Below are 24,011 nucleotides of genomic sequence, written 5' to 3'. Positions count from 1 at the left end.
TTTTTATTTACTTTTTGTCTGCGATTCTGCCAGATACTTTTCTCTAACTGCTAGCGCAAGGCTATGCAGCAATTGGGCTAGAATGTCAAGTAAGGCAGCCCTGAAAGCGGTGCGAACAGCACTGGACTCGAAAGACTTCGAGCTTGCGGCCGAGAAAGCCAAAGCTCTTGTGCAACAAGAGCCTCAAAACTACCACGCGTATGTAACCCAGTTTCTACTCTGTTAATATCTTTCGCTGACGTATATTCGACCTTTAGGAACGTTTTCTTAGGTCTTGCGCTCGACAAACTCAACAAGACGAAAGATGCGGAGAATGCCTACCTCGCAGCAACCCGTGCGAAAGAGAATGACAAGATAGCATGGCAAGGGCTGATCAGTCTATATGAAAAGCAAGGAAACAACCGGCTAGACTCCTACCGCGAGGCGGTCATAAAGCTTTGCCAGATCCTTGCTGAAGTGTATGCTCACCATTATCTTCTAACCGTTTGATAGAAGACAAGTTGACCCCGCTCCAGAAATGACCGTCGACGCTGCGAAGAAATCGTAGATAAATATATCAAATTTACAAAGAAAAATGGCACACGGTCTCAATGTCGAAAGGCCCTCGAACTCCATTTGCCAACGGGCCCCATTTACGATATCCTGGAGGGTTTCATTCCGCACCCTGCGCATACCTATCTTCGCCTCATAGAGATGACCGAAGCTGAAGAAAAGGAATTTATAAATAGGGAGATAGGCGAAAGGCGTACACGACTGGGTGCGCGCATTGAACAAGTCACACTGGAAGTGAAAAGGGAGGCCTTCAGGCGGAGCGAACTCGAACAGCTTTATCGCGGAATCGTGGATTGGAGCCATGACGATGAGGTCCGGCGTACATATGAAGAGAAGATATTAGAGCGGGGCTGCGATGTTCTCGCCGTTCTTCCGACAAATGAAAAGAGGGCAAAACGAGAGGAGGTGTGGGTGGCAGCTCGCGACATGGTCATTATCAAGCACCCCTTCGAGTTGGCGTGGAGAATCTTTCTTGAATGGCAGGATATTCAAAACTTCTCAGAGTGGGACCGCAACTTTCTAGATGATTTTATCGAATTCTTCCCAGAAGCGGGGCTTACCAAAGTCCTGAAAGGTTTCTTGGCCAGCAACCTTTCACCATTCCCAAAGGAGACGAAGGACCCCAAGGCGAAGGACAAAGATCCTAAGGCAAAGGAAGAGGAGGCCGAGGATGATAATGACGAGACTAATGAACTCGGTGTTCAAGACAGTATTCTGCTGATGGTCGAAGGTCTTGAGATGTCTGGGTCCTCAATTGTTGCGCATCGCATCTTGGGCGAATTTTACTTGACCCTTGAAGAGTACGAGAGCGTTGTGGAGGTTTCTCGCAAAGGACTTCGCAACATTCAAGATTTGGTCAAGATGACCGGAATGAAGCTTCAAAAGACAACCGATTGCATGAATATTGCACTTGCAAACGCCCTGATCTACTATCAGTCGCCCCGGAACCACCCTGAGGCCAAAATCATCTTCGAGGAAATCCTAAAAAGAAATCCAAAGTCCACGAGCTGTCTCCTTGGAATTGGCCTTATTCTCAAAGTAGACGAGGATTATACCGAGGCCGTCAACTTCCTGGAGCGTGCTCTGGCACGAGATCCATCAAACCTCAAGGTTCGTGCTGAGCTGTCCTGGAGTAAGGCACTGACAGGTGATCTTACATCCGGACTTCATGGGCTCCAAGATGTGCTTGAAGAACTACAAAACTCGGATTTGGAACTTAGAGATTTTAAATCGGAAACTCTTTATCGTATTGGTTATTGTCAGTGGGAGTTGGATCCATCACCTGCCGCACGCAAGGACCGCAATGGTGCCTACGCTAATTTCCTTGCGTCAATTCAGACTAACATCAACTACGCGCCTGCCTACACTAGTCTCGGACTGTTCTACGCCGATTACAAAAGGGACAAAGGTAGGGCGCGAAGATGCTTTCACAAAGCCTTTGAGCTATCCCCATCCGAGATCGAAGCAGCTGAAAGACTCGCAAAGGCATTTGCAGATCAAAAAGAGTGGGATCTTGTTGAAGCTGTGTCACAGCGTGTTGTAGATTCCGGAAAAGCCAAACCTGCACCGGGCTCGAAGCGACGGGGTTACAGCTGGCCATATGCTGCTTTGGGCACTGTCCAGATCAACAAGCAGCAATATGCCAAGAGTATCGTCTCATTCCAGGCAGCTTTGAGACTGTCACCGGGCGACTATCATTCATGGGTTGGTCTAGGAGAAAGCTATCATCATTCTGGCCGTTACATTGCCGCTACGAAAGCGTTCGAGCATGCCCAACAGTTGGAGGACTCCCTCTCCAACTCAGATAAGGAACAAGTCTGGTTCGCACGGTATATGCTAGCGAATGTCAAGCGGGAGCTGGGAGAATACAACGATGCTATTGCGAGATACGAGGATGTCCTAAGCATCCATCCAAATGAGTTCGGTGTGTCTATTGCTCTACTCCATACACTCACGGAAAGTTCTTGGAAGAGCCTCGAACAGGGTCTATTCAATGACTGCATTGAACTTGCCCGTAAAGCGATTCTGGTAGCAACATCCCTAGCCCTGGAAAGGGTCGACATCTTCAATTTATGGAAGGGTGTGGGAGATGCCTGCTCAATCTTCTCCTATGTCAAGTCGAAGACTGCAAGAGCCCCAATAAACGAAGTACAGAAACTACTCTCTACCCAGCTTGAGCCTGCAGTTTTCGACATCCTCACAGACGTCGATGAGGTCGGACAAGACCGTCTCTCCGAATTGAAAAATGCGGATGATGAGGCGTGCAGCCCATCAGATAAATGTATGTACGCCTCGATTCTGGCATACAAGCGCGCCATCCACGTGTCAGCACAGGACATTCATGCTCAGGCGGTTGCTTGGTACAATCTCGGCTGGTCAGAATATAGGGCGTTCAGATGTATGCAAGTTTCTACGAGCACTCAAGGAAAGAGACAGTCGCGGAAATTTTTGAAGGCGGCAATTCGATGCTTCAAACGGGCCATTGAGCTGGAAGCTGGGAACTCTGAATTCTGGAACGCCCTTGGTGTAGTGACTACCAGTATGAGCCCGAAGGTTGCGCAGCATGCCTTTGTGAGGAGTCTCCATCTTAACGACAGAACTGCGCAAGTTTGGACCAACCTGGGAGCACTTTACCTGATCCACAATGACATCCAGCTTGCAAACGAAGCCTTTACTCGTGCGCAATCTACGGATCCCGACAATTCCCAGGCTTGGATTGGGCAAGGCTTTCTTGCACTTCTATTTGGTGACCCACGGGAAGCCAGGGGTCTGTTTGAGCATGCCTTTGATATCGCCAACTCGTCAGCCCCATTGCCTAAGAAGCAGTACACGTTGAGCTTGTTCGACCATCTTATGTCAGACTCTTCGGCTTCGAACGAGGTTTCAGCGCTGATCCAACCGTTCTTTGCACTCCATCAGCTCTCTTCGCAGAATCCGTTCGATTTACCCTTCGTGCATCTATCCTCTCTTTTGGCTGAGAGAATTGGCGAACTGTCAGATGCAGAAGCCAGTCTACGGACCCTATGTACCGCCGTAGAGGCAGAATACGAGGTGTCCGAGTCAGCGTCATCCCTCTCTAAATTCGCCCAGGCGAACGCGGATATTGCCCGTGTACTCCTTGCACGTCAGGAATTCGAGGAAGCCGCTGAAAAGGCAGAAACAGCGCTCATGCTCTCTGGAGAGGAAGATGCTGAGAAGTTCGATCCTGACACGAACAGCAAGCTGCGTTTGTCAGCCCACTTGACAGCAGGCCTGGCACATTATTATCTACGGAACATGGACAGTGCGATTGATATGTTCCGTGACGCTCTCCAGGAAGCGGACAATGCGCCTGAAGTGGTATGCCTTCTCGCACAAGTGCTATGGGCTAAAGGCGGCGAGGAGGAAAGGGCTGTAGCTCGCCAACAGTTATTTGACTGTGTGGAGAACAACCCCGAGCATGTCGCTGCTGTCACATTACTGGGTGCTATTGCGATCCTCGATTCCGACAAGGATGCCATTGAGGCCGTCGAATCTGATTTGCAGACCATGATCACGAGAGACGATATTGAGATTCACGAACAGACTAAGTTGGTCAAGCTTTTAACAGCCATGTCTGCCTTAGGATTCACCGATAACCCTGGAGTTCCCGAGGAGACAAGACGCGTTGGAGAAGCTGCGGCAGCCGTGATGAGATCACCTTATCAGCCTCAAGGTTGGATGGAATTAGCGGCAGCTTCCGACGAACCCTATCCCGCGGAGATGGGCGTCAAGAGAGCTTTGCGTAACGTTCCACCCCGCGGCAACCTTGACGCTGTTGACCTGTCTACCGCATATGCACAAACCGGAAAGGCGAGTGACGCGCTCCGGTCTATTATGATTGCACCATGGAAACAGCATGGATGGGAAGAACTGAATCACACGGTGTCTGCAACGAACTAGTATGATGGCTTCCACCTAATGAGAAGTTGCGCTTATAGATAGTCGAGCAGGGCATCCTGCAACATGTCTACTGTAGTTAGAGCATGAATGATGAATAGAAACATCCCGACATACCTAAGACACTACCCACGGACAGGCCTTGTGATCGTAAACCCGACCACTCCATTTTCAAGCCTACTGCTCCCCTTGCATTTCCGTGATTCTGGCTATCAGTCTCTCCTTTCGCCCCTCTCTCCACGCCTGGTCCAAGGAATCAATCTTCCCCCCAAGAAGCGTAACAGATTCAGGTGTCAACAACATCATCCCACGGGCAACCGTCGCATTGCGCAACAGTAGCTTAGCCCCAATGGGCAATTTCCCCAGTGCAATTCCACTAACACGCTTCAACTCGATAGCAACAGCTTTCGTCCCCGCCGCATCTTGCACGACCAACCGGTGCGGGCCATTGCTATTTCCGGTCTCTGGCTGCGCCGAAGCAGTATTACCACCGGTGCCCTCCGCACTCTGCTCCGGGTCTTCGTCCACGTTGATCGTCCGCACAATCTCCCGTCCTCGGATCGCCTCTCCACGTTCCACGCGCTCAATGGCTTCCACTTGGCTCCAAAGACTCGTGCCGATGTCTTCGATATCGAGGACTTGGACGGGGATCGAACCTTGAAGTCGTCTTTCTTGAACCGTGGGATCGAAGATGTCGACAGGAAGGAGTGACGATGGTGTTCGTGTGGAAAGAGAATCTCTGAAGTCCGATGCGAGGATGCGGAATAAGGCAGTCTGTGTCAAGGCCGAGAGGGGAACGTTGCGCTGGTGCGCGGTCGAGGCAACGAAATTATTGAGCCATGCTGCTGAAACCGGGAGGGACTTGCTGCTCAAGAGCTGGAGGGCGATTTGTTCTTCCGAGTTGGCCATTATTTAGACCTCGAAATGAAGTGGTGGTTTCGTGTGTTGTAAGTGGAATTCATTGATTTTCATTTATTTATTTAATTTATTCCGCCGCGGAACAAAATCCGGGGAACGGACCACCGCTTAACCTCCTGACCTTCGCTGTTCTTTTAGCTCCAGACCACACCTTTCTTTCCCTCTTTCCCTCTCCATTGTATTTGTATATAAGTATACAGAACATACACGCTCACTAGGCCCCCTCAAACTATCAAAATGTCCACCATCTCCTCCCCCCGCCCATCAATCACCTCCTCACGCGCCCACTCACCCACTCCAGCATCCTCCCGCCGACCATCTCTCGACACCCTCAATACAAACGTCGGTCCAGGCCTCAGCGCCAGCTCGACCCCCTCCACAGCCCGAGCTGTCTCACCCTCCCTCCATCCACGCCGCAATCGCGCCGCCCTCCGCGACTATTACAACCTCAAACCCTCGGCAGCAGAAACCCCGGGAGCTAGACGATCCCGTAGCATCCCCCGGCCCACAGACGCACCAGACACCTCGAATCCCTCCGTTGTCCAGACCGGAACGGAACTCGATAGTCCCGATTTCGATGCCCAGCGCTATGTCAATCATCTCCTGGCTACGTCGTCGCTGTCAACGGTGTTGAAGGCGGAGAATACGCTCGTCGGAGATATCAAAACGCTTGATAGTGAGCGCAAGGCGCTGGTCTACGATAACTATTCGAAGTTGATTCGGGCGGTGGAGACCATTGGGAAGATGCGGCAGAGTATGGATGATCGCGGGGCGCCGTTGACTATGACCAAGACGCTGGGGCCGGCCATTGCTTTTGTGGCGGAGACGGCTGGGGGGTTGATTCAGGAGGGGGAGGAGCAGAGACGGCGGATGAAGGAGGCGAAGGCGTCAGATGAGGTGGAGCGCAAGAAGGCTGAAAAGGAGACGGTGAGGTGGGTGCTTGGGACGCCGGCTCGACTGGAGAAGCTTGTTGCGGATGGCAGTCGGGAGGAGGCTGAGAGAGATTGGGAGGAGGTACGGGAGTTGCTTAAGAAGTGGGAGGGTGTGAAAGGTACCCAGGAGCTCCGGGAGGCTTGTGAGAAGATTATGGAGAAGAGCGATGAAGCTTCTTGAAGGATGGGCTGTGCCACAACCAATTATCGCAGTCGGGCTACCTTTGTGGACGCCCGCGAGCTGGCCTCGGGAAGAACACTTTCAGGGCTTGGGCTATCGACTGTTGACGCTGCTTGGCCTGTTGACAGTCCGGATACTGCTCGACAAGAGCACACGTTGATTGGGCATGGAACAACCTCATAGGAGCGTCTGGCAACTGCTGGCTCGGGATAGTTCCTAGTCACCTGCAGGTATCACTTCGATCTCAAGGGAAAGCCCAGAAGCACGGTGAGCTTGGAAGCACCAACCATACCCAGGTTCACGCTCAACAACCACAGCCCTCATATCACATCCAATACAAGCAACGAGCAAAAGCAGCTCAGACAGATCATAACGTCATGATCATCATTACACATCTCAGATGCATATATGGACAATACATCAACTCAAACCAAAACAAATCAAACCTTGCGCTCCAAAACTTCCCGACTGGAAAATAAACTCGCCTTCAAGCCATACGAATTCCCACTCGTAATCTCCAAATAAGTATAAGCATCACACTTATAATAAATCGGCCTCTCCTCCTTCCTAACCAACCCCACCTCCACCAACCTCTCCAAAACCCTCCGCACATCCTCCAGATCCTCAAAATCCCTGGTATAGATAGCCAACAACCTTGCCTTGCCACCCTCTTCACGCGTGGCCACCTTGGCCGCAAAGCCCAACCGACCCTCGACCGTCTCCTCCACAACAACCCCCCAAACACGATCCACAGCCTCCTCCCCAAGAAACAACATCCACTTTCCCGAAACCACGCCGGTCTCTCTCGCCAGCGCAAAAATCTCCCTCTCCAACCCCCGCCGCAACGGCACCAGCTTCCGGCCCCTCGCCAGCGCAGACGCCCCCTCCATCTCCACCTCAATGGCTACTTTCTTCTCCTCAAATGCCCTCAGCATCTCCGTCCCCCGACCCACAAATCCCGCAACATCCTTCTCCCCCTGCCGTACAGCGGGATTATCGACATAGATCCACGGCCCCACATCCGCCGATCCCGTCCCAGAGGGCGGTAACCGGGTAAGGAAGTCCTGGACAGACTCGTTGCGTTTGCGGGCGTTGTGCGAAGTCGTGGATGTTGGTGTTTCGGGCTCGAATTGGATGGCGGCATTTGAGTGCGCTTTGGATTTGGGTTTGGTTGTGGGGTTTGGGGGGTTGGCTTCTGGGACAGGTTGTTGTTTCGAGGCTGCGAGGGAGTCGTGCTGGATCGTGGAATAGAGGTTTGGATGGATTTTTTCCCAGTAGGGTTCTGGGTCGTAGGTTTGGGAGAGGTATTCTAGACGGGATTTTTCGTCTTCCGATCCTGAGGTTTTGTGAGTTTTGTTGTTGTTGTTGTTGTTGTTGTTCGGAAATGATGTCATATGGTAAATAGATATTCCACTACCTAGTATAGATAGGAGATGGGGAGGAAGATATTACAAGGTACGAACCATAAAAACTCGACTCATCAGAGAAGAATTCGTTGCTGTCGAGAATGGACATATCGGTAGTGCGCGTTTGGCGCCGGGGTGGTTTTGTTCGCGGCATGGTGGTTGAGTTCTGAGGATGGTGATTTTGTATTGTGTATTGTTGTATAATTTGGTTTATAGAGGTGGAAAGTGTGTTAAGATATGGCTGGAATTCTCGGCGTTGAATGATGTTGTGAGGATTGGTTTTGTGATGTATTTATTTATTTTAAAGAGTCCCACCTGTCACGATAGCTCGGGGCTAAAGCTTTCTAGTGAGTGATTTACGATTGATTGATTAAATCTGCTGGGGTTGATGTGGGGTATCTTTTAGTTAAGTTTGTACATTTAAATGAATATTATTGGGGTAGTGATTTAGTGTTTAATGACAAACTTAACTTATTAAGAATATTGTACTATTGATCAAATACATTGCAACTAGCTGGCTAAGTAATGAAAGTGCTTTACTCGTCAATATTCAACCATGGCTATATAAACTGCATAAACTCGTGAGTCGATTCCAATCTTTTGCTCCTAAAACACAATTGGACCTAGTAAGCAGCCAGAAACGCTTCCCATCTCTATTGACTACCCCAAATCTGCTCCACAAACTCCGTCAAATCAGCCTTCAATTCCTTCGGCTTTTCAAGAGCCGCGAAATGGCCTCCCTACACAACAGTAAGTAAATGAATCGCTCTCAATGCGATGCAACATACCCGTTGGTGCTCCCTCCAAAAGACCAGATTCCCCGTCGTCTCGACCCAGCTCTTGGGCACGGGGAAAAGTTCCACGGGGAAATAGGAAAACCCCAATGGTTTATAAATGTACCGCAGAGTATTCCTCTCGGCGGACATGGGGAGCTCCTGTGGGTCATAACCAAGCATTAGTTCTGACGGACGACCTACGAACTCGAAACCAACCATCGACTCATACCTCTCGATAAGGGTAAATCCCCCGCGGAAACGTCTCTGTTAGCCAGTACAGCGAGACGAATTCCAGAATTGTCTGAGAGGGAAGAGGCTCATCTACCCAGGTGAGGAATTTCTCTCCGACCCTGGACTCAGTCAGACCATGTGCTTCACGTCCAACCTTCCTTTTTCTATTGGTGGTGACTATGTGGATATGACCTACCACGCGAGCAACGCAAGAGGGCTTGAAGAGAGGATATGCCCGATAGTACTTGGTCTAGTGGCATGTTCAAAGGCATATGCGAGTCCCGTGGTCAGGAATTCCTCCCTTAGGCCTAGTCCTTTCTTCTCGACGGCCGTGAGACTCTCATCGGGTACTCCCTTTGGGGGGGTTGCCATCGCACAGAAGTTCACTTTCTCCAGTTGGTCTCCATGCAATACTAATGCTTGGGGTACTGAATCAACTTACAATGAACCGCTGTGTATATGGTAAGCGTTTCGAGAACCAAACATAAATCTACAGAAAAAAACGAACCTTTGCAGCTGTCATGATCTACTGCCAGATTTCTTGATACCCGGCTTCCGATATCGCCTCCTTGGGCAATGTATCCGCTTTCGAACCCTAGGCCCTTCATTAATTGATCGATGACTCGAGCGGCATCGTGGGTGGTATAGTTTCTGTCCACTGGAGGACCAGAGGAGAAGCCATACCCCGGCAGAGACGGGACGATGAGATGATAGGGCAGGGTGCTGGGGGTGAACTCATCCCGGAATAGCTGGAGCAGGGGGAGAAACTCCAGGAAGCTTCCTACATAGCAACGCCCGGTGAGTCTACAGAATCAAACCCTAACAGATAGAGATGTTACAATACCAGGCCATCCATGAAGCAGCACGATGGGCACTGCATCTGGTTTCTCTGAGAAGAGGGCTGCGAAATGCAGCTGGATATCCTCAATCTCGGCTGTGAATTGAGGGAAATCGTTGATCCGAGCTTCGCATACTTTCCTACGCGGAGTCAGGTTTCTCTCGGCTCTGGAGAAAGTGGGTACTTGAGTGTATTCAGTCGAGAAGGATACCAGTTAAAGTCATTCAGCCACTTTTCTCGGATCTCGGTGAGCCATTCGGAAGTGATGCCGAAGCGGGCGTCTGGATGAGAATTCTCGTATGTCCGAGGGCCTATCTTTGACAGCTTGACTAACGTGTGGAGTTCGGTAAGCTGTTCCTGAGGAATGGACACCTTGAAGGCGTGTGGGGTAATTCTCGCCGTGGAGGGGAGTTTGTTGAACGGTGCAGACATGGCTTGTCTATCTATCTACGATTGGAAAAATAAAATCAAATAAATTTATTGTATAGAGTAAGTGGTAGAGAATATAGGCAAGTTATTCTCGAAATAAACACAATATTGAACAGGGCAAGTCTTACGATGCTGGTTTTGTATAGACAAGCAAAAAATGCGGGGATGCTGATGATTAATGGCATCCAAGTCTGGTTCAATTGGTTCTCACGAAGACTGAGAGTCATATGATTCAACATACATGACAACATGTAACCCCAGAAACCTCCCCACGGTTGTTAATGTCATCAAGTTCATATTATCTTAACTCCGTTCCGATATCTCAATATGGGGCACGGCACTTGGACCCTATCTTGAATTGCGTTACCCTCGGGATTGAACTTCATTGATAATCGGAAGGGCTTCCCGATCCCAGTGAATCCCCAGGTTTCGGGTCGCCCGAGTTCTCATTTGACTTACCGATTCGAGAATAGCCCGAGATGGAATGATATACATTTAATATAGTCCAAGTATACCCCCTCGACTTTGTCCTCGAACGAACTGCATAAGCTATACAAGTCGCAATCCGTGATCATTGCGATTTTACAGAATAATTAATTTATCATGGCATCATCATTCGCATCCATCTTGAAGGACTCCAGTCTCTTCGTCGAACGCTCATACGTCAACGGCCAATGGGTGTCCTCCAACTCTAATGCTACATTCAAGGTCACGAACCCCGCAAACGAAGCACAGGTTGGCGTTGCCCCTGAATCCACAATCGACGACCTGAACCTCGCTATTCAAGCTGCATCCGAAGCATTCCCAACCTGGAGATCGGTGCCAGGCCGTCAGCGTGGCCGGATCCTGCGTCGCATTGGCGAGCTCTTGGTTGAGAACAAGGAAGACATTGGCAAGATCATCACGGCCGAGAATGGAAAGGCCAAGGGTGATGCCGAGGGTGAGGTCATGTTTGCGGCCAGCTTCTTCGAGTGGTTCGGAGAGGAGGCTCCCCGAATCTACGGTGACATTATCCCACACAGCAGCCCCGCTGGTCGGACGCGTGTTATCAAGGAGCCTGTCGGGGTGTGTGGTTTGATTGTTCCATGGAACTTCCCCTTGGCTATGGGTGCCCGCAAGGTCGCCGCGGCCCTCGCTGCTGGTTGTACAGTCGTTATGAAGTCGGACGGTCTGACGCCCTTTGCTTCCAACGCTATGGCTGTGGTGGCTGAGCGCGCTGGTGTCCCTAAGGGTGTCTTCAACGTTGTGACTGCGCTGAACAACACTCCTCAGCTTGGTCTGGCCATGTGCGAATCGGATATCATCAAGAAGATCTCCTTCACCGGATCGACAAGAGTCGGGAAGCTGCTGATGAAGCAGTCCAGCAGCACCCTGAAGAAGTTGAGCTTGGAACTTGGAGGCAACGCGCCATTCATTGTGTTTAACGATGCCGACATCGAAACCGCCATCACCAGCGCCCTCATCAGCAAATTCAAGGTGACCGGCCAGACCTGCGTGTGTGCCAACCGGATCTTCGTGCAAGAAGGCATCTATGACCGCTTCGCCCAGCGACTCGTCGAGGAGGTCAGCAAGTTCAAGGTGGGCAACGGTCTGGAGGATCCTTCCGTGACCCATGGACCCTTGACCAACGGTGTGGCAAAGGTGGAGGAACACATCAAGGATGCCGTGAGCAAGGGTGCAAAGGTTCTTCTGGGTGGAAACCGACTCCCTGCCCTCGGCAAGAACTACCACGAGCTGACCATCCTGGGCAATGCCAACGATTCTATGCTGGTGTCTAAGGAAGAGACCTTCGGCCCTGTCGCAGCATTGATGAAGTTCAAGACCGAGGATGAAGTCGTCCAGAGAGCCAACAACTGCGAGGTTGGATTGGCCTCCTATCTCATCACAGGCGACCTGGGCACATCGCACCGGGTCTCCGAGAGACTCGAGTTCGGTATGGTTGCTATCAACACTGGTGTCATCTCAGACGCCCCAGCACCGTGAGTTTCCCATCTTAACCCTATTTTTTTTTTAACCAAAAAAAAAAAAAAAAAAAAAAAAAAAAAAAAAATACTAACCAGGTCTAGGTTCGGCGGTGTCAAGCACTCCGGGATGGGACGTGAAGGCAGCAAGTATGGAGTTGACGACTACATGACTATTAAGATGATTACCACGGGAGGCATCAACACTATTTACACGCGCTTGTAAGAAGGATAATGACAGCTTAGACGACTTATTATTTATAGACTAAAATGAATGTCTTTTTTCTTGTTCAATTCAGATGTTCTGCTATTACACACGTCACCGTGGCATATCCGAGGATAAGAGAGAACATCTATTGTTCCTTGAACTAATAGATATAGATCAATGCATGGTCAACAAGTTTATATATCTTAAGTATCCCGACCAAGGCGTAGCGAGCAACAAAACAATAAAAAAAAAATCAAATCAAAATCAAAAAGAAATTATTTCACCGCCCTCCACAATCCCCCCCCCCCAGCAACATAAAAATAGAATGAATCTTACTCCAGATCCTCTTACTAGATGCACCTAAATATAGAGTCCTTGATTAGATACAGTACCTGTTTCCCAAAACATCAAATCTAATCAATAACAACAACAACAACAACAAAAATGCCACCCCAAACCCCTCAATCCGCGACCACAGTCTACCTCGATCAACCCCCAAGTTGTCTTCAAACCTGTCCCGCATCACCCAACCACATCGTGATAGGCACATACCTCCTCAGCGAGACAAAAGATGAGGGAAATGACACAATCCAACAAACTAAAACAGGCAGTCTTCAGCTCTGGCATTTAGCACCGGAAACGAACACCTTGTAAGCCACCCCACTTCACCCATATAGAACTTGAACTTTCCCTCACCCCCTCCTCACCTAAAAAAATAAAAAAAATAAGAAGAAAAATATAAGAAACTAACAAACCCCCATAGAACCCAACTCCAAAAACTCTCCCTCCCCCACGCAGTCTTCGACCTACACTTCCACCCCACAAATCCCACCCTGTTAGCAATCGCCACAAGCTCGGGATCGGTATCCCTCTTCCGGATCACCACCACCGACATCTCCTCGGGAAGCAAACCCGAGATCCTCCCGCTCTGGACCAAACCCGTCCACGAGGACCCGACCATCCCGGCACTATTCCTCGCTTGGACGCCTGCATGCTGGTTGAATCCAGCTACTAGTAGTAGAGGATCTTCGTCTTCCGCGGATGGGTTCGCGGTCACGTTCTCGGATGGTCGGACGAGGGTTTTCGGGTGTGCCGAGGGGATCTCGGGTTTAGCCGATGGTGATGATGGTCATGTAGAGGAGGTGGGGTGTTTTGCTGTGAGGGAGATGATTGAGGTTTGGTTTGTTGCTTTGGGGGTGTTTTCTTCTTCCTCTTCTTCTCCTGATGAGGAGAAGGGGAGGTTTTTGTTTACGGGGGATGATTTTGGGGGGTTGCATACTCGGCGGTTTTCTGATTTGAATTCTAATTCTAATACTGACCTAGATGAGGCTGAGGCTGAGGCTGAAGCTGAGCTGCTGGCGCCGGTTATGTTGGACTATGATGATCGGGCGCGTCATCATACTGCTGGTGTGACGGCTATTTTGCCCCTGTCGGTATTGGGATTGGAGGATGGGGCGCCATTGCTCCTTACGGGGAGTTATGATGAGCACCTCCGGGTTTATCATGCTACGCGGAGGGGGCAGGTTTTGGCGGAGGTGTGTCTTGGGGGTGGGGTTTGGCGGTTGCAGTTGGTGAAGACGGAGCATGGGGTTTCGTCTGGGGGTGAGGAGTGGAGGTTCCTTGTTCTGGCGAGTTGTATGCATGCTGGCACGAGGGTGGTCAGGGTTACCCGGACGTTGGGGGAGAATGCCGGGTGGGATATTGAAGTGTTGGCTGAGTTTACGGAGCATCAGAGTATGAATTATGCGTCTGATGTGTGGAAGCCGGAGGGCGGATATGATCTCCAAGGGAAGGAGATGTCGGAGCTGCTCTGTATATCGAGTAGTTTCTACGATCGGAGACTTTGCCTGTGGCGGGTTAATGTATAGAACAAACGACCGGAATAAAAAAATATTGTTTATTGTTCATGAAATGATGCGCTCGATAAATTCATCATGCAAGGCGACGACGGTATACAAGATATAAGAACCTCCCGGGACCCAGACGGAAAAGGCAAAGGAAAAAAAAAATCCGTGACTAGATCTATTAAATTAAACAATCGTCTCTAGTTCGCGAGCGTAGCCGATCGCGTTCTCAATGATTGCGGTGCTGGCCACCAGGATATCCTTCTCGGACCGTGCGGCGGCCTCCGGCTCAACAGGGAAGTATATCCGTCCATCACGAAGCACCCATCCGCGCTGCTGGGCGAACTCAATGACCGCTCCCTCCGACTCGAGGAACAGAAGGTTCTTGGCGTTGGAGATGGGGAGCGAGGGGTACGCTTTCTCGGAGCAGTCGGCGATTTCACTACGGATGGTTCCAACAAGGACCTGAATAACCGGGAACAGTCAGTATACGCTCCGGCAAAGGAAAGGAAAGGAAAAGTAGCACGTACATTCGAAAACAGTCCGAAATCCTCTGAGGGTACTCTCTCCGACTTGGTCTCTCTCCACACCTTATCATAGCTTCCCTCCATCAAGTTTCTCTCCAGTTCCACCGGGTACTTAATGCATGGGTCGTCCTCAATTCTCTTTCCCTTCAAACTCGCCTCCTCAACGAGACCCTCTAAGACGGTATGGAAACTAGTGCTGTCGCCCATGCTCAGCAACAGGAGGAGGTACAGGCCCGTGATCTTGCTCCGTTGGCTGGTCTTGAAGTCCACCTTTCCTGCACTAGCGCCATCTCTCTCCAGATCGTAGAAAGGCTGCAACTGCTGGTAGTATCGTGTGAAAGAGGGTGCGTCGGTTTGCCGGATGGAGGACAGAGCGCCGAGCTCCAGCACTTCCCGGGCAACGGCAATCAACTCAGGCGATGTTGAAGATGTCGGGATAAGGGCATTCTGCAGCAAGAGGGTCCGCTTTGCGCGACTAAGAAGATCGTTGGCAGCATCAAATTGTTTCCGGTTGAGAGCGTTGTGAAGCTCTGAGACGAGGGTCCGGAGGTCGGCGCCGTTTGCCATAATGGGTCTGGATTAGGATCTGAGATGGAGAGTATGTGGAAGACGACTCGGAAAGTAAATAAAGATGTGATAAAGAAGTCCGGAAGAGGTTTGAAGCGTACGGAAAAAGGTAAGGAGTGGTTTTGTGGTGGATGGTCGATGATGGTTGACGATGACACCAGCAGTTCCAAGAGCTTCTCCAGCGCATCTCTTGGCATGAGGTCACGTGGGGCTGAGCGGCGTCTCCATTACCTACAAAGGTATAGAGTAAAGAATGGAAAATAGGAAAGAATTGTAAATAAAGCAAAAATTATAAAATAGAAAGGAAGATGAAACTAGTTGACACTGAAATCCCGACATTCTGCAGCAGGGACGATCTATATAACGAGAAGCACGAACGCTATATACAAAAGTGGGATTCGAACTATACGTTTCTAAACTACCCATGCTCAAGACCCTTTAAGCGACGACTCTCCCGTCGTACTTATACGCACATAGCCCGTCCAACAAGTGCTTTGTAGTAGGGCGTTCCAAGCCCTGTGACGGGATCCCACCCGGGCGTTGCATTCCAGCTTGCATACGGCACCTCCCGTCCAACATCACCAAAACACCCTACCGAACCTCCATCGACGATGTCTGTAAAGCCAGTCTGGTTGAGAGAATAGAGCCAAGGGTTGAGAAACCCCAACCGTGGCTTGTTGTTCTCCAGCCGAGCTGCATTCAACCGCGAGATAATACCAGCAAACACGGGCGCTGCAGCACTAGACAGCAACGTCAGCTTCCTGTATCTTATATCTTAGCGACTATATTATAGCGACAAACCTGGTGCCTCCCGTGTTTAGAAGCTGTCCATGATCCATGATAATAAAATGATCCGCCTGGGCAGCAACATCGGGGATGGCCCTTCCATTGGGATTGTAGAGCCCTTCCCATTTGGACCCCAGTTGACTGAGATATTGATTGACACTGCCATTCTGGTAAGAAGGACGCGGGAAGTATTCTGAAAAGCCGCCTGTGGAGTAGCCAATGGCCATTTCAGGCTCCCTACCGTAGGTGCCACCTACAGACGTAACAAAAGGACAAGATGCCGGGTAAAGCGGTTGGAACCTTGTCCGATTAGTCCCGTCATTGGTTATACAAGAGTCCCCAACGCCCGAATCGCCGCTGCTAAAGATCACAGAGACTCCGCGCGCTCCAAGCTGAGCAAACATGTTACATGTGGCTCTCGCGTAAATTTCTGGCACGCTCTGTTCTAATTCACCGTAGGACGTAGTTAGGACAGCAGGCAGTTCGTCATCTGGGAGGTCTAACAGATAACGAAGTTGTTCAAGGTATGGCTCATGAGGATCACTTGCGCCATTAGGCCCTAAGTCACGTATAACCGGGCCACGCCCGGCGGTGCTGTAGAATGTTGTGAAGGCGTTATCGGCTAGAGCAGCAGCGTACTGGATGTCCAAGCTTGCCTCGGAGCTGTCCTCCAAAGAATCTTGCAAATTGAGACCACCATTGATGAACACCACAGTGTAGTTAGTGTCTGTTATTTTCGGTGCATAAAGGCGCAAGAACTGATGAAAGTCGCTATAGCGTGCATACTGACCCAGGAAACCAGATACCCCGAGCCTGTTACGACGGTCCGGCTTGGGCTTGGAATCAGAGATTCCATACAGTTCGCGGAGACAGTTAGGTGTGACTATTGATGAACAGCCTGCCACTAGATCTTTGAGGGTGGCGGGTAGAGCTTGAAGGAGTGGCGGCTCAGCTTGCGGCATAAGCTGGACAAACCGGGTGGTTGGCTGAATCATCTGCACAAGCGATCGAAGTTCTTTAGGCACCGAATATTTGAGAGTCCTGACGACGGTGGCTTTCGATTTCTTGTGCTCAAAGATATAGAACCGTGTCTTTAACAACTGCTCCGCTTGCGAGACTGGGACTGTAAAAGTAATCCAGCCTGTATACTTGCTGATAGATGTAGCAGGTATATGCGCGGCTTCAAGCCAAGAGAGAACCCTCCGCGGAGCTACATCAGACGAATATAAAAAGCTCCTGACTTCGTCACGACTCATGTGATATCCATAGTTCTGGCTCCCTGGAGTAGATATTTCGATGACCCTTTGCTCAAATTCAGATATTCTTTCTGGGTGGACTGCCAGCTGAAGTTCGATCGACTTCGACGGGGAAGGCGTCCCCACATCTACCCAGTCATCCGGAATCTTTTCCAGGCGTTCAACAACCGAGTATCTGGGCCCAGTAACTAGCGCAGTGACTAGAACGTGAAGGACCAGGGATAAGGCTCCTAGAATATATGCAAACAATACCATCTGTTGAGAAGACATATCAGATCGAGCTTAGTCAACCTGGTGAAGGAGGAACATACCGGGAGAGACTAACGACCCTCACACATGTGTAGAGGGAGGAAACTACATCTTGTCCGATGGCAACTTAGCAGAGGCATCGGCCGCGTTCAAACCTTTTGTCATTGTGATTAGTGCGACTAGGGATCGAAGCATCATGGCCAGGATCCACGGTTCACCACATTAGCGATATGTGGTAACTAGATGGGGATGCAACCTTCTAGGTCCATTTGAGCCACTGGTAGTTTGAGCTGTAGAGGATCCTTATTGTGTCCCAAAGAGAGCGTGTATAATAACACCAGAAAATAGTTTGTAATTGTCGGCAGTTAGGGTTGATCAAATAAAAGTTCTTTGTCTCTTTTCCTTATTGATCCCCACATTCGGTAAAGGCGGAGGATGCTGTCCTTTGGTACCTTTAGTACTACTAGTACTAGATTGTAGAGGCTGCCAGCTCAAGGGCATGATTTTTGATTACACTATGTACCTAATCTACTAAGATTATCTAAACGATTAAGTCATACTAACTAACTACTTATATTTCTTACATTGTTTAGATTACCTAGATAGTAGTAGTCTTAATCGATTGCGACCATGACTATACAATTCTCGACCCACTCTGAAAACAGACGATGAGTTAGTAACCGTGGACTGTGTGCCTTATCCATTACCACGCCCAAAAGAGAAAAAAAAAAAAAAAAAAAAAGAAAAAAGGAAAAAGAAAAAACCGGTGGCTCCTTGTCAAGGGACCCCGTAACTGTAGGGAATCCCGACACGAGGGGGCACTACGCGAAGTCCGCGAAGAGACTGGCTATTAAGCCCACCTCCATCCTGTAACGATGCATACTCGTGCACCTCCGATAGACGAACAGGGACACATACCAGACAAACCTCGCTATTACCCGAATCTCACTGAGCCTTTCATGGTGACCATGCGACAGTTAGGTGGTGATGGTGTTAATGATGTCAAGATTAATTGGTGGTATATTGCTCATCTGGATGAAGGGGTGGTTGCTGGATCTGCTGGTAAGGCGGAGGGGTTTACTCCAAAATTCTTTCCGTTGAAGGAGGCAGTAGAGAAGCTCAGCTTCGATAATGATCGGACTGTCCTTCAGAAGGCGATTGCATTAGTGGAAGCTCATTAAATCAATTAGTTACCTTTGTCCGAATACTTTGTGTGGGAGTTGAGTTGATGCGACGGGGTGGATGACACGCGGTTCAGAACATCTACTAGACTTAAGTAACTAGTTACATGAGGCATCGTAAAGGCTATCATTAAGATTCCTTCGTTTCGACGTTGCCTATCCGGTGATTTCTTGTCCGGACATCAGCTTCTACCAAGCTCTTTAGGAACAGACACAGCAATCGCTAGCAGCGTCATGGTGTGATAGTACTATACGAGATTCGTTCAAAGCAAGCCACGAAACCTCTGGACCCGCCAGTTAATGCTTTTGAAACATCACACCGACCAAATACCTCGTATCAACTCATAGTTCAGCAGAGACTAATTGCCAAGTCCTTCCTTCACAGCCCTAATTCCCCACAACAGACATCTCGGCCCGAGCAGCTACACTCGGAAGTGTCTCAATGGCATGAGGGCCAAGAACGATTGTTTCAAAAGTACATCTAACATCGCTATACTCAGCTCTAGATAATAAAATCACAGCAACTACTGGCCGGGTTTCGCTGGTTAGGTAGTCTTTCGTAAACCTCGACGATGTTGCCGGCTAAAAATAGCCGGCATATTCGGCAGGATCCACAACCGTACCAGGAGTCGTAGTTTCGGGGAACCATCGGGGCCCTAGGGCTCCGTGATAATCACTTTTCCGGTTACTCTATACCAGACGTCATTCTTCCCGATACATCCCCGGTAGACCGATAATGATTGACATAGCAGGTAGGAAAGTGAATGCTCATCGTTACTGTAATTGATCGGTGTAGGGGGAGTCGTGGGTACAGGAGATCAGTTCGAGTGTACGAAGTACGTACAGTTGCATCATGGGGTTGTGAATCGCAGTTATAGTTGTTGGAAAGAAGGTATAAATATACCTGTAGAGACTCTTCATATCCTCATTATACAAAACTACAACGTCTACTTGACATACAAGTTCTTCCAGCTCTTCTTTCACAAACCCTCTGCAACAATGCGTTTCACCCTCTTCGCCGCTCTTGCCCTTGTTGGCACTGCTCTTGCTACTCCTCAGGCTAAGGTTCGTTAACCATTCTCTCGATTATAAAGATCCTTTCGTTGTATAGATACTAATGTACTGATAGATTGGCACCGGTCAACCCTGCAAGGCAGATGGAAGCATGGGAGTCTGCGACAGCGGTCTTTGCGTGGTATGTCACATACACTGTTCAATATTCATTTATAGACTATGATCAATCCCTTGAATCAATAACTAACCAACACACGCGAATAGCAAACCCCCGACCAGACCCAGGGTGTGTGCAAGTGAGCACCCCTCCCAGATAAAGGAGAAACGGAGGAGAGTGTATCCAGCGCACGTTATCTCCAGATATCCCTCGGACAATGCCCTATTCAGTGTATTTAGATTTCATGGTCATTAGTAGTGGTTGATTTGACCGTGCCATTCCTTTGAATTAAGAACCAGATCTTGTTTGCTTATCACCTCTCCTTTCATTTTGTGTCTATCTCAGTAAGACCTTAGATATCATGTGGGAGAAATTCCCTGTAACGCGGGAGACATCAGAGTACATGTTCATATAGGTTTCATGGAAGAGGGGGGGGAGGAATGTTGGAGATATCGTGCTTGAGGAGAGCAGAATTGAGTATCAATCGTTCCTGGCGGTACTATCATCATACTATGCCTGGTACAAGCGTCGAGAATGTCATTGGTTTGTGTGCAATATTTAGATGGACAAGGTAGTAAATATGTACAACGTGTTAATATATGCCTTAAAGAGATGTGGTGTGGTATCTGGTATTAAAATACATGTTGAAAAAAAAAATAAAAAAAAAAGGAACTGCGTGATTCCACCCCAGGATCAACAAATCCTGCTCAGGCAGAACTAAACGGTTGTATATCAGCTCCACCGCCCAGGAAGAAAGTTGAATCACCATAAGATAGTTCTAACATGGGAAACGATGGGTCGAAAGAATGGTTGTCCAAGCCTGCCAAAATTCCCGAGCTCCAAGTAGTGCTTGTGTTTAACCAGTGGGGCGAGTTGGAGTTGTGAATTACATCCTGAGAAGAGGTCCCCTGTTGAGAGGGACTTGTCTGAGTAGCGCCTTGGTTGGTGAGCGCGGTAGAGCTTTCTTCATTGAGAAAGCGTTGAGAGAGCGAGACAAACTCCTGAAAGAGTTTCTGCAGATTGGCGATGTGCTCGCTGGCTGTCCCGCTCTGGGTCAAGCAGTCTGCGACTGTTTTCAAAAGGTTGAAATCGCCTATGTGAGAGGTGACAACAGTGTTACAGAATAGCACAAAGACGGCTGTCAAGGGGTAATAAAGAAGGGTCCTAAGAATTATTAATATCTCATCTTTTAGGTTTGAAAAAAAGTTTATCACTGACCAATGTAGGAAGGCGACAGTACTTTGCTTGTTGGCTGATAGACATATGGATACCAAGGCTGATAGCTCTTGGCGTGCTGAATCCAGGTAGAGATCCTTGGCAGTAAGGGTCTGCCCTGGGGTAAGTTGAATCAGATGAAGTATAGTTGTCATAACTGAGTGATAGGCAAAATCGAGGGCTGCGATTTCGCTGTGGCTATCTAGGCCTTTCCAACGATTAGAAGGTGGTGCAATCTATGAAGAGGAATCTCGTGGTTAGCATCTATTAGATTCAAACTAGGCTGGGGTGACGACTTACCTGGTCGATTCTGCTGCGGATATCCTCCATCCTCGGCAGTAATTGCTCTCTTAAGTTTGAGACTGGCGGGACGGCATGCTCACCATCTGCTGCCGAGGGATCCTTGATGAATGGTATTATTCCGTCCTGTATCTGAGCCAAGTCCAAATATAGTAGGAGAACATCGGAGATTGGTGGATTCAGCCTGGTAGAAGCGTGCAAAATCCCTTCAGGGGTGGCATCCAGAAAACCCTTGGATCGCCCAAGCTTCCAGGCATAGTTTCTATCCAGCTTATAGCACCATATGAAGCAGAAAAACTCCTCCTCACTGAGAGCCCGTCCATTTGTAGCATTGGTGTTAAGCCCAATATCGGTGCAAATCCTGCAAGCAGTTCTAGTTAACTCCCAGCAAAAATTGGTATCTCCCGATCCCTGAAAAAGAAAGATCTAGAAACAGGTTAGAGGCTAAACCATGTAGGAGTCTTCATATAACTCACCCCACACAGTACTGCCTGTAGAAGTGTAAAAGATGGTGTGGTTACGAGTGGGATTTTTCTTAATGCTGCCTGCGCTGTCGCTCGATACTGTAGCGCATTATGCCATAGCCTCTGTGACAGTTCGCCATGCTCTTCTGTCATAACCACTGTAGTGAGAAACTTGTACGCTATAGAGTTAACGCAGACAGTATAGAGAATGGTATCAGATGGCGATGCATCTTTGCGTAGCAGAGACATCCCCATCCTCTCAAGGCTCTTCTTGGATACGTGCCGGAAGTAGTCCCGAACGTATGGTCCGAAGAGATCAGTACCAATGTCTAGATTGATCAGATAACCCCAAGTCAGCCACTACCACATGACAGAGACCAAGGAAGAAGGTTTCAATACCTTTAAGCATCCAAGTTAGAAATTCAGGGGCCGGAATTTGGCGTTGCTCTTCACTCTGGTCATCGACATTAGACGGTTTCCCAAAGCCTCCCATACTTTCTGTAAATTGGCTTGCAGCGTACAGTGCAGACTCAAGTACCTGCAGTCTGTTCCAAGCGAGGCCCTGCACTCGACTCAGCCGGTGCCGGCTGGCCATCTGCGCATCGGTGAGGGGGACGATCGAGATCCAATTATGAAGTTCATATGCCACGTGCGGACGGTTGGTCAATATAGGTCCGACTTCCGGCATCTCCATCGGTAAGCTATCATTGTCCAGCTCAGAAGGGAGTGAGTAAGTATCGGTTTGCTGATCCAGTAGACCCCGGAGCGAGCCCAGCTCAGGCACCGGATGGGTGGAAGTCCGAGAAGATTTAGCTGCATTGCTTGGCCTGTCACTTTGACGGGAGACTTTTCTCATGGTACGTCTCAAACTCCGGTGGCGAGTACATGAAGTTCCTTGATCCTGGCAATTGCCGCAAGGGTTCTTCCTGTCACATCGGACCTGGACGGAAGATTAGCAAAAGAAGAACATTGGTCAGACAACAAAAGCTATCCTTTAGCTCTTACCTTGCGGGAATGGCAGTTGTCGCACTGTTCGAAGGTGTTAGCATGCAGTCAGATTTTAAAACTATCTCGGAATATCCATACCACCTGGTGCGACGTGGACCGTCGTTTCTCAACTAACAGGGTTTCCATACTAGTAATTAATACATAAAAGAAAGGTAAGAGAAAAGCTCTGTTGTCGCAGGTCCCCGCTTCACTTATAAGGGAACAATTAAAGTTTTTTCAACTTCTGTCAAGCACCAGAGGAACGAAAAGTACCGAGATGGCGCCGTCTGAAGCATGCCAAGCCGCTGGTTTGTATGGAGTAGGCTAAAGTCGACAAATGGCTGAGCGAGTGACCCAGTCTTGGCAATGAAGTATTATTAATAGCACGCACGTCTTGAATTCTTGAAAATTTAGAGGCTGCCTGGTAGGGCTTATCCGATGTCGTTTTTTCTTTTTTCTTTGCTCAGGGGAATTTCCAAACTGCCGTGTCTGCGCCACGAGAACGTGGCGATGCGGACGATAACCTACCAATAGGGTCACTCGGAGCCAAAATTTAAGTATGGAACGTTCTCCGTACCCTAAAAACTCTGATCCTATTTTTACTCCAGTTGCTTTAAAAAGGGTCATCAAGCTTCTACAACACGGCAAAGCTGTCTCGTATCATGAGCTCTTATACAGACACACACATTCCCCATTATAGCACAGAAAATGTAGTGGGGCCGTGTTAGTTCCCACTCAGGGAGTCAGGGTGTTAGGGGTCCAGAAACTAGTGTAACTACTAACTGCCTTAGGGTGGGGTGGAAATGATAGCTAAGTTCCAATATCTGGATCTAGATGTCGAATTTTTGGGATGACAGTGTGCCATGGCCACACAGCAAGCGATAATTGGCCCGTATGGAGGCTGTCCGATTGTATCGGTCTCGATTGGCTTGCGAGGGCCCACCTCCCAATGGTTCTGCAGATAACTTCCTTACATCTTGTGGGAGAGTGCCGGATAACGTAAGGTTTGAGACCGTCGATGCGCTGAGCAGTGTGCAGATGGCTTTTCGCTCGGTGGGTGGTTGCGCCTAGCGCACTCTTTGTCGGGCGATGGCTTAGAACCCACGCATTGTTG

The 24,011-nt window shown here is 49.2% G+C and overlaps 12 protein-coding genes across 12 annotated transcripts; 6 read left to right on the top strand and 6 right to left on the bottom strand.

Annotated features, from left to right (window-relative positions):
- On the top strand, positions 1-4,560 carry BDV38DRAFT_294010 (SKI complex subunit tetratricopeptide repeat protein SKI3). The gene is made up of 3 exons (XM_032062405.1): positions 1-198; positions 258-458; positions 516-4,560. The coding sequence occupies exons 1-3, from the start codon at positions 83-85 to the stop codon at positions 4,471-4,473; spliced, it is 4,275 nt and encodes a 1,424-aa protein (XP_031912455.1). The 5' UTR covers positions 1-82; the 3' UTR covers positions 4,474-4,560.
- On the bottom strand, positions 4,561-5,477 carry BDV38DRAFT_114897 (OB fold domain-containing protein). The gene has a single exon (XM_032051025.1). It carries the CDS (start codon positions 5,377-5,379, stop codon positions 4,648-4,650), a length of 732 nt encoding a protein of 243 aa, XP_031912454.1. The 5' UTR covers positions 5,380-5,477; the 3' UTR covers positions 4,561-4,647.
- Positions 5,478-5,547: 70 nt separating this feature from the next.
- On the top strand, positions 5,548-6,721 carry BDV38DRAFT_114887 (Vps51/Vps67-domain-containing protein). The gene has a single exon (XM_032051023.1). It carries the CDS (start codon positions 5,626-5,628, stop codon positions 6,499-6,501), a length of 876 nt encoding a protein of 291 aa, XP_031912453.1. The 5' UTR covers positions 5,548-5,625; the 3' UTR covers positions 6,502-6,721.
- On the bottom strand, positions 6,722-8,298 carry BDV38DRAFT_114893 (DUF1917 domain-containing protein). Its single transcript, XM_032051024.1, has 2 exons — positions 7,965-8,298; positions 6,722-7,837 (listed from the first exon to the last, which is right to left on the bottom strand). Exons 1-2 carry the CDS (start codon positions 8,059-8,061, stop codon positions 6,942-6,944), a joined length of 993 nt encoding a protein of 330 aa, XP_031912452.1. The 5' UTR covers positions 8,062-8,298; the 3' UTR covers positions 6,722-6,941.
- Positions 8,299-8,404: 106 nt separating this feature from the next.
- Positions 8,405-10,211, bottom strand: BDV38DRAFT_249977 (epoxide hydrolase family protein). The gene is made up of 8 exons (XM_032054915.1): positions 9,964-10,211; positions 9,759-9,892; positions 9,423-9,695; positions 9,357-9,365; positions 9,111-9,300; positions 8,913-9,033; positions 8,696-8,842; positions 8,405-8,647 (listed from the first exon to the last, which is right to left on the bottom strand). The coding sequence occupies exons 1-8, from the start codon at positions 10,182-10,184 to the stop codon at positions 8,561-8,563; spliced, it is 1,182 nt and encodes a 393-aa protein (XP_031912451.1). The 5' UTR covers positions 10,185-10,211; the 3' UTR covers positions 8,405-8,560.
- Positions 10,212-10,455: 244 nt separating this feature from the next.
- Positions 10,456-12,368, top strand: BDV38DRAFT_294006 (NAD-dependent succinate-semialdehyde dehydrogenase; the record flags this gene model as incomplete). The annotated part of the gene is made up of 2 exons (XM_032062404.1): positions 10,456-12,160; positions 12,248-12,368. The coding sequence occupies exons 1-2, from the start codon at positions 10,785-10,787 to the stop codon at positions 12,366-12,368; spliced, it is 1,497 nt and encodes a 498-aa protein (XP_031912450.1). The 5' UTR covers positions 10,456-10,784.
- A 328-nt stretch (positions 12,369-12,696) lies between these two features.
- On the top strand, positions 12,697-14,244 carry BDV38DRAFT_249972 (uncharacterized protein). Its single transcript, XM_032054914.1, has 2 exons — positions 12,697-13,000; positions 13,114-14,244. The coding sequence occupies exons 1-2, from the start codon at positions 12,795-12,797 to the stop codon at positions 14,216-14,218; spliced, it is 1,311 nt and encodes a 436-aa protein (XP_031912449.1). The 5' UTR covers positions 12,697-12,794; the 3' UTR covers positions 14,219-14,244.
- Positions 14,245-15,426, bottom strand: rpnL (proteasome regulatory particle lid subunit rpnL). The gene is made up of 2 exons (XM_032054913.1): positions 14,725-15,426; positions 14,245-14,659 (listed from the first exon to the last, which is right to left on the bottom strand). Exons 1-2 carry the CDS (start codon positions 15,286-15,288, stop codon positions 14,381-14,383), a joined length of 843 nt encoding a protein of 280 aa, XP_031912448.1. The 5' UTR covers positions 15,289-15,426; the 3' UTR covers positions 14,245-14,380.
- A 325-nt stretch (positions 15,427-15,751) lies between these two features.
- BDV38DRAFT_294004 (S53 family peptidase) lies at positions 15,752-17,626 on the bottom strand (the record flags this gene model as incomplete). Its single annotated transcript, XM_032062403.1, has 2 exons — positions 16,090-17,626; positions 15,752-16,028 (listed from the first exon to the last, which is right to left on the bottom strand). Exons 1-2 carry the CDS (start codon positions 17,598-17,600, stop codon positions 15,752-15,754), a joined length of 1,788 nt encoding a protein of 595 aa, XP_031912447.1. The 5' UTR covers positions 17,601-17,626.
- Positions 17,627-18,454: 828 nt separating this feature from the next.
- Positions 18,455-18,760, top strand: BDV38DRAFT_284130 (uncharacterized protein; the record flags this gene model as incomplete). Its single annotated transcript, XM_032060201.1, has 1 exon — positions 18,455-18,760. The coding sequence occupies one exon, from the start codon at positions 18,455-18,457 to the stop codon at positions 18,758-18,760; it is 306 nt and encodes a 101-aa protein (XP_031912446.1).
- Positions 18,761-19,529: 769 nt separating this feature from the next.
- BDV38DRAFT_249969 (uncharacterized protein) lies at positions 19,530-20,253 on the top strand. Its single transcript, XM_032054912.1, has 3 exons — positions 19,530-19,825; positions 19,890-19,955; positions 20,039-20,253. Exons 1-3 carry the CDS (start codon positions 19,760-19,762, stop codon positions 20,072-20,074), a joined length of 168 nt encoding a protein of 55 aa, XP_031912445.1. The 5' UTR covers positions 19,530-19,759; the 3' UTR covers positions 20,075-20,253.
- A 251-nt stretch (positions 20,254-20,504) lies between these two features.
- On the bottom strand, positions 20,505-23,252 carry BDV38DRAFT_114816 (transcription factor domain-containing protein). The gene is made up of 5 exons (XM_032051022.1): positions 22,310-23,252; positions 21,923-22,239; positions 21,447-21,872; positions 21,150-21,382; positions 20,505-21,095 (listed from the first exon to the last, which is right to left on the bottom strand). The coding sequence occupies exons 1-5, from the start codon at positions 22,764-22,766 to the stop codon at positions 20,639-20,641; spliced, it is 1,890 nt and encodes a 629-aa protein (XP_031912444.1). The 5' UTR covers positions 22,767-23,252; the 3' UTR covers positions 20,505-20,638.
- Positions 23,253-24,011: the final 759 nt, after the last annotated feature.

Source organism: Aspergillus pseudotamarii, assembly GCF_009193445.1.
Source record: "Aspergillus pseudotamarii strain CBS 117625 unplaced genomic scaffold BDV38scaffold_35, whole genome shotgun sequence".
NCBI classification, from domain to species: Eukaryota; Fungi; Ascomycota; class Eurotiomycetes; order Eurotiales; family Aspergillaceae; genus Aspergillus; species Aspergillus pseudotamarii.
This window is presented reverse-complemented; position numbering and strand designations above follow the sequence as displayed.

Bases quoted from the DNA above. Each gene is read 5' to 3' on its own strand.
- BDV38DRAFT_294010 (XM_032062405.1), top strand. From the start codon at position 83: ATGTCAAGTAAGGCAGCCCTGAAAGCGGTGCGAACAGCACTGGACTCG. The intron at 199-257 runs GTATGTAACCCA...TTCGACCTTTAG, and splicing joins GAGCCTCAAAACTACCACGC to GAACGTTTTCTTAGGTCTTG. The intron at 459-515 runs GTATGCTCACCA...ACCCCGCTCCAG, and splicing joins TGCCAGATCCTTGCTGAAGT to AAATGACCGTCGACGCTGCG.
- BDV38DRAFT_114897 (XM_032051025.1), bottom strand. From the start codon at position 5,379: ATGGCCAACTCGGAAGAACAAATCGCCCTCCAGCTCTTGAGCAGCAAG.
- BDV38DRAFT_114887 (XM_032051023.1), top strand. From the start codon at position 5,626: ATGTCCACCATCTCCTCCCCCCGCCCATCAATCACCTCCTCACGCGCC.
- BDV38DRAFT_114893 (XM_032051024.1), bottom strand. From the start codon at position 8,061: ATGCCGCGAACAAAACCACCCCGGCGCCAAACGCGCACTACCGATATG. The intron at 7,838-7,964 runs GTTCGTACCTTG...ACAAAACCTCAG, and splicing joins TGATGAGTCGAGTTTTTATG to GATCGGAAGACGAAAAATCC.
- BDV38DRAFT_249977 (XM_032054915.1), bottom strand. From the start codon at position 10,184: ATGTCTGCACCGTTCAACAAACTCCCCTCCACGGCGAGAATTACCCCA. The intron at 9,893-9,963 runs GTATCCTTCTCG...GACTCCGCGTAG, and splicing joins TGGCTGAATGACTTTAACTG to GAAAGTATGCGAAGCTCGGA. The intron at 9,696-9,758 runs GTATTGTAACAT...GTTGCTATGTAG, and splicing joins GCTGCTTCATGGATGGCCTG to GAAGCTTCCTGGAGTTTCTC.
- BDV38DRAFT_249972 (XM_032054914.1), top strand. From the start codon at position 12,795: ATGCCACCCCAAACCCCTCAATCCGCGACCACAGTCTACCTCGATCAA. The intron at 13,001-13,113 runs GTAAGCCACCCC...AAACCCCCATAG, and splicing joins GCACCGGAAACGAACACCTT to AACCCAACTCCAAAAACTCT.
- rpnL (XM_032054913.1), bottom strand. From the start codon at position 15,288: ATGGCAAACGGCGCCGACCTCCGGACCCTCGTCTCAGAGCTTCACAAC. The intron at 14,660-14,724 runs GTACGTGCTACT...CCGGTTATTCAG, and splicing joins ATTTCGGACTGTTTTCGAAT to GTCCTTGTTGGAACCATCCG.
- BDV38DRAFT_249969 (XM_032054912.1), top strand. From the start codon at position 19,760: ATGCGTTTCACCCTCTTCGCCGCTCTTGCCCTTGTTGGCACTGCTCTT. The intron at 19,826-19,889 runs GTTCGTTAACCA...ATGTACTGATAG, and splicing joins TTGCTACTCCTCAGGCTAAG to ATTGGCACCGGTCAACCCTG. The intron at 19,956-20,038 runs GTATGTCACATA...ACACGCGAATAG, and splicing joins GCGACAGCGGTCTTTGCGTG to CAAACCCCCGACCAGACCCA.
- BDV38DRAFT_114816 (XM_032051022.1), bottom strand. From the start codon at position 22,766: ATGAGAAAAGTCTCCCGTCAAAGTGACAGGCCAAGCAATGCAGCTAAA. The intron at 22,240-22,309 runs GTATTGAAACCT...TGATCAATCTAG, and splicing joins TCTAACTTGGATGCTTAAAG to ACATTGGTACTGATCTCTTC. The intron at 21,096-21,149 runs GTCAGTGATAAA...AATAATTCTTAG, and splicing joins ACTGTCGCCTTCCTACATTG to GACCCTTCTTTATTACCCCT.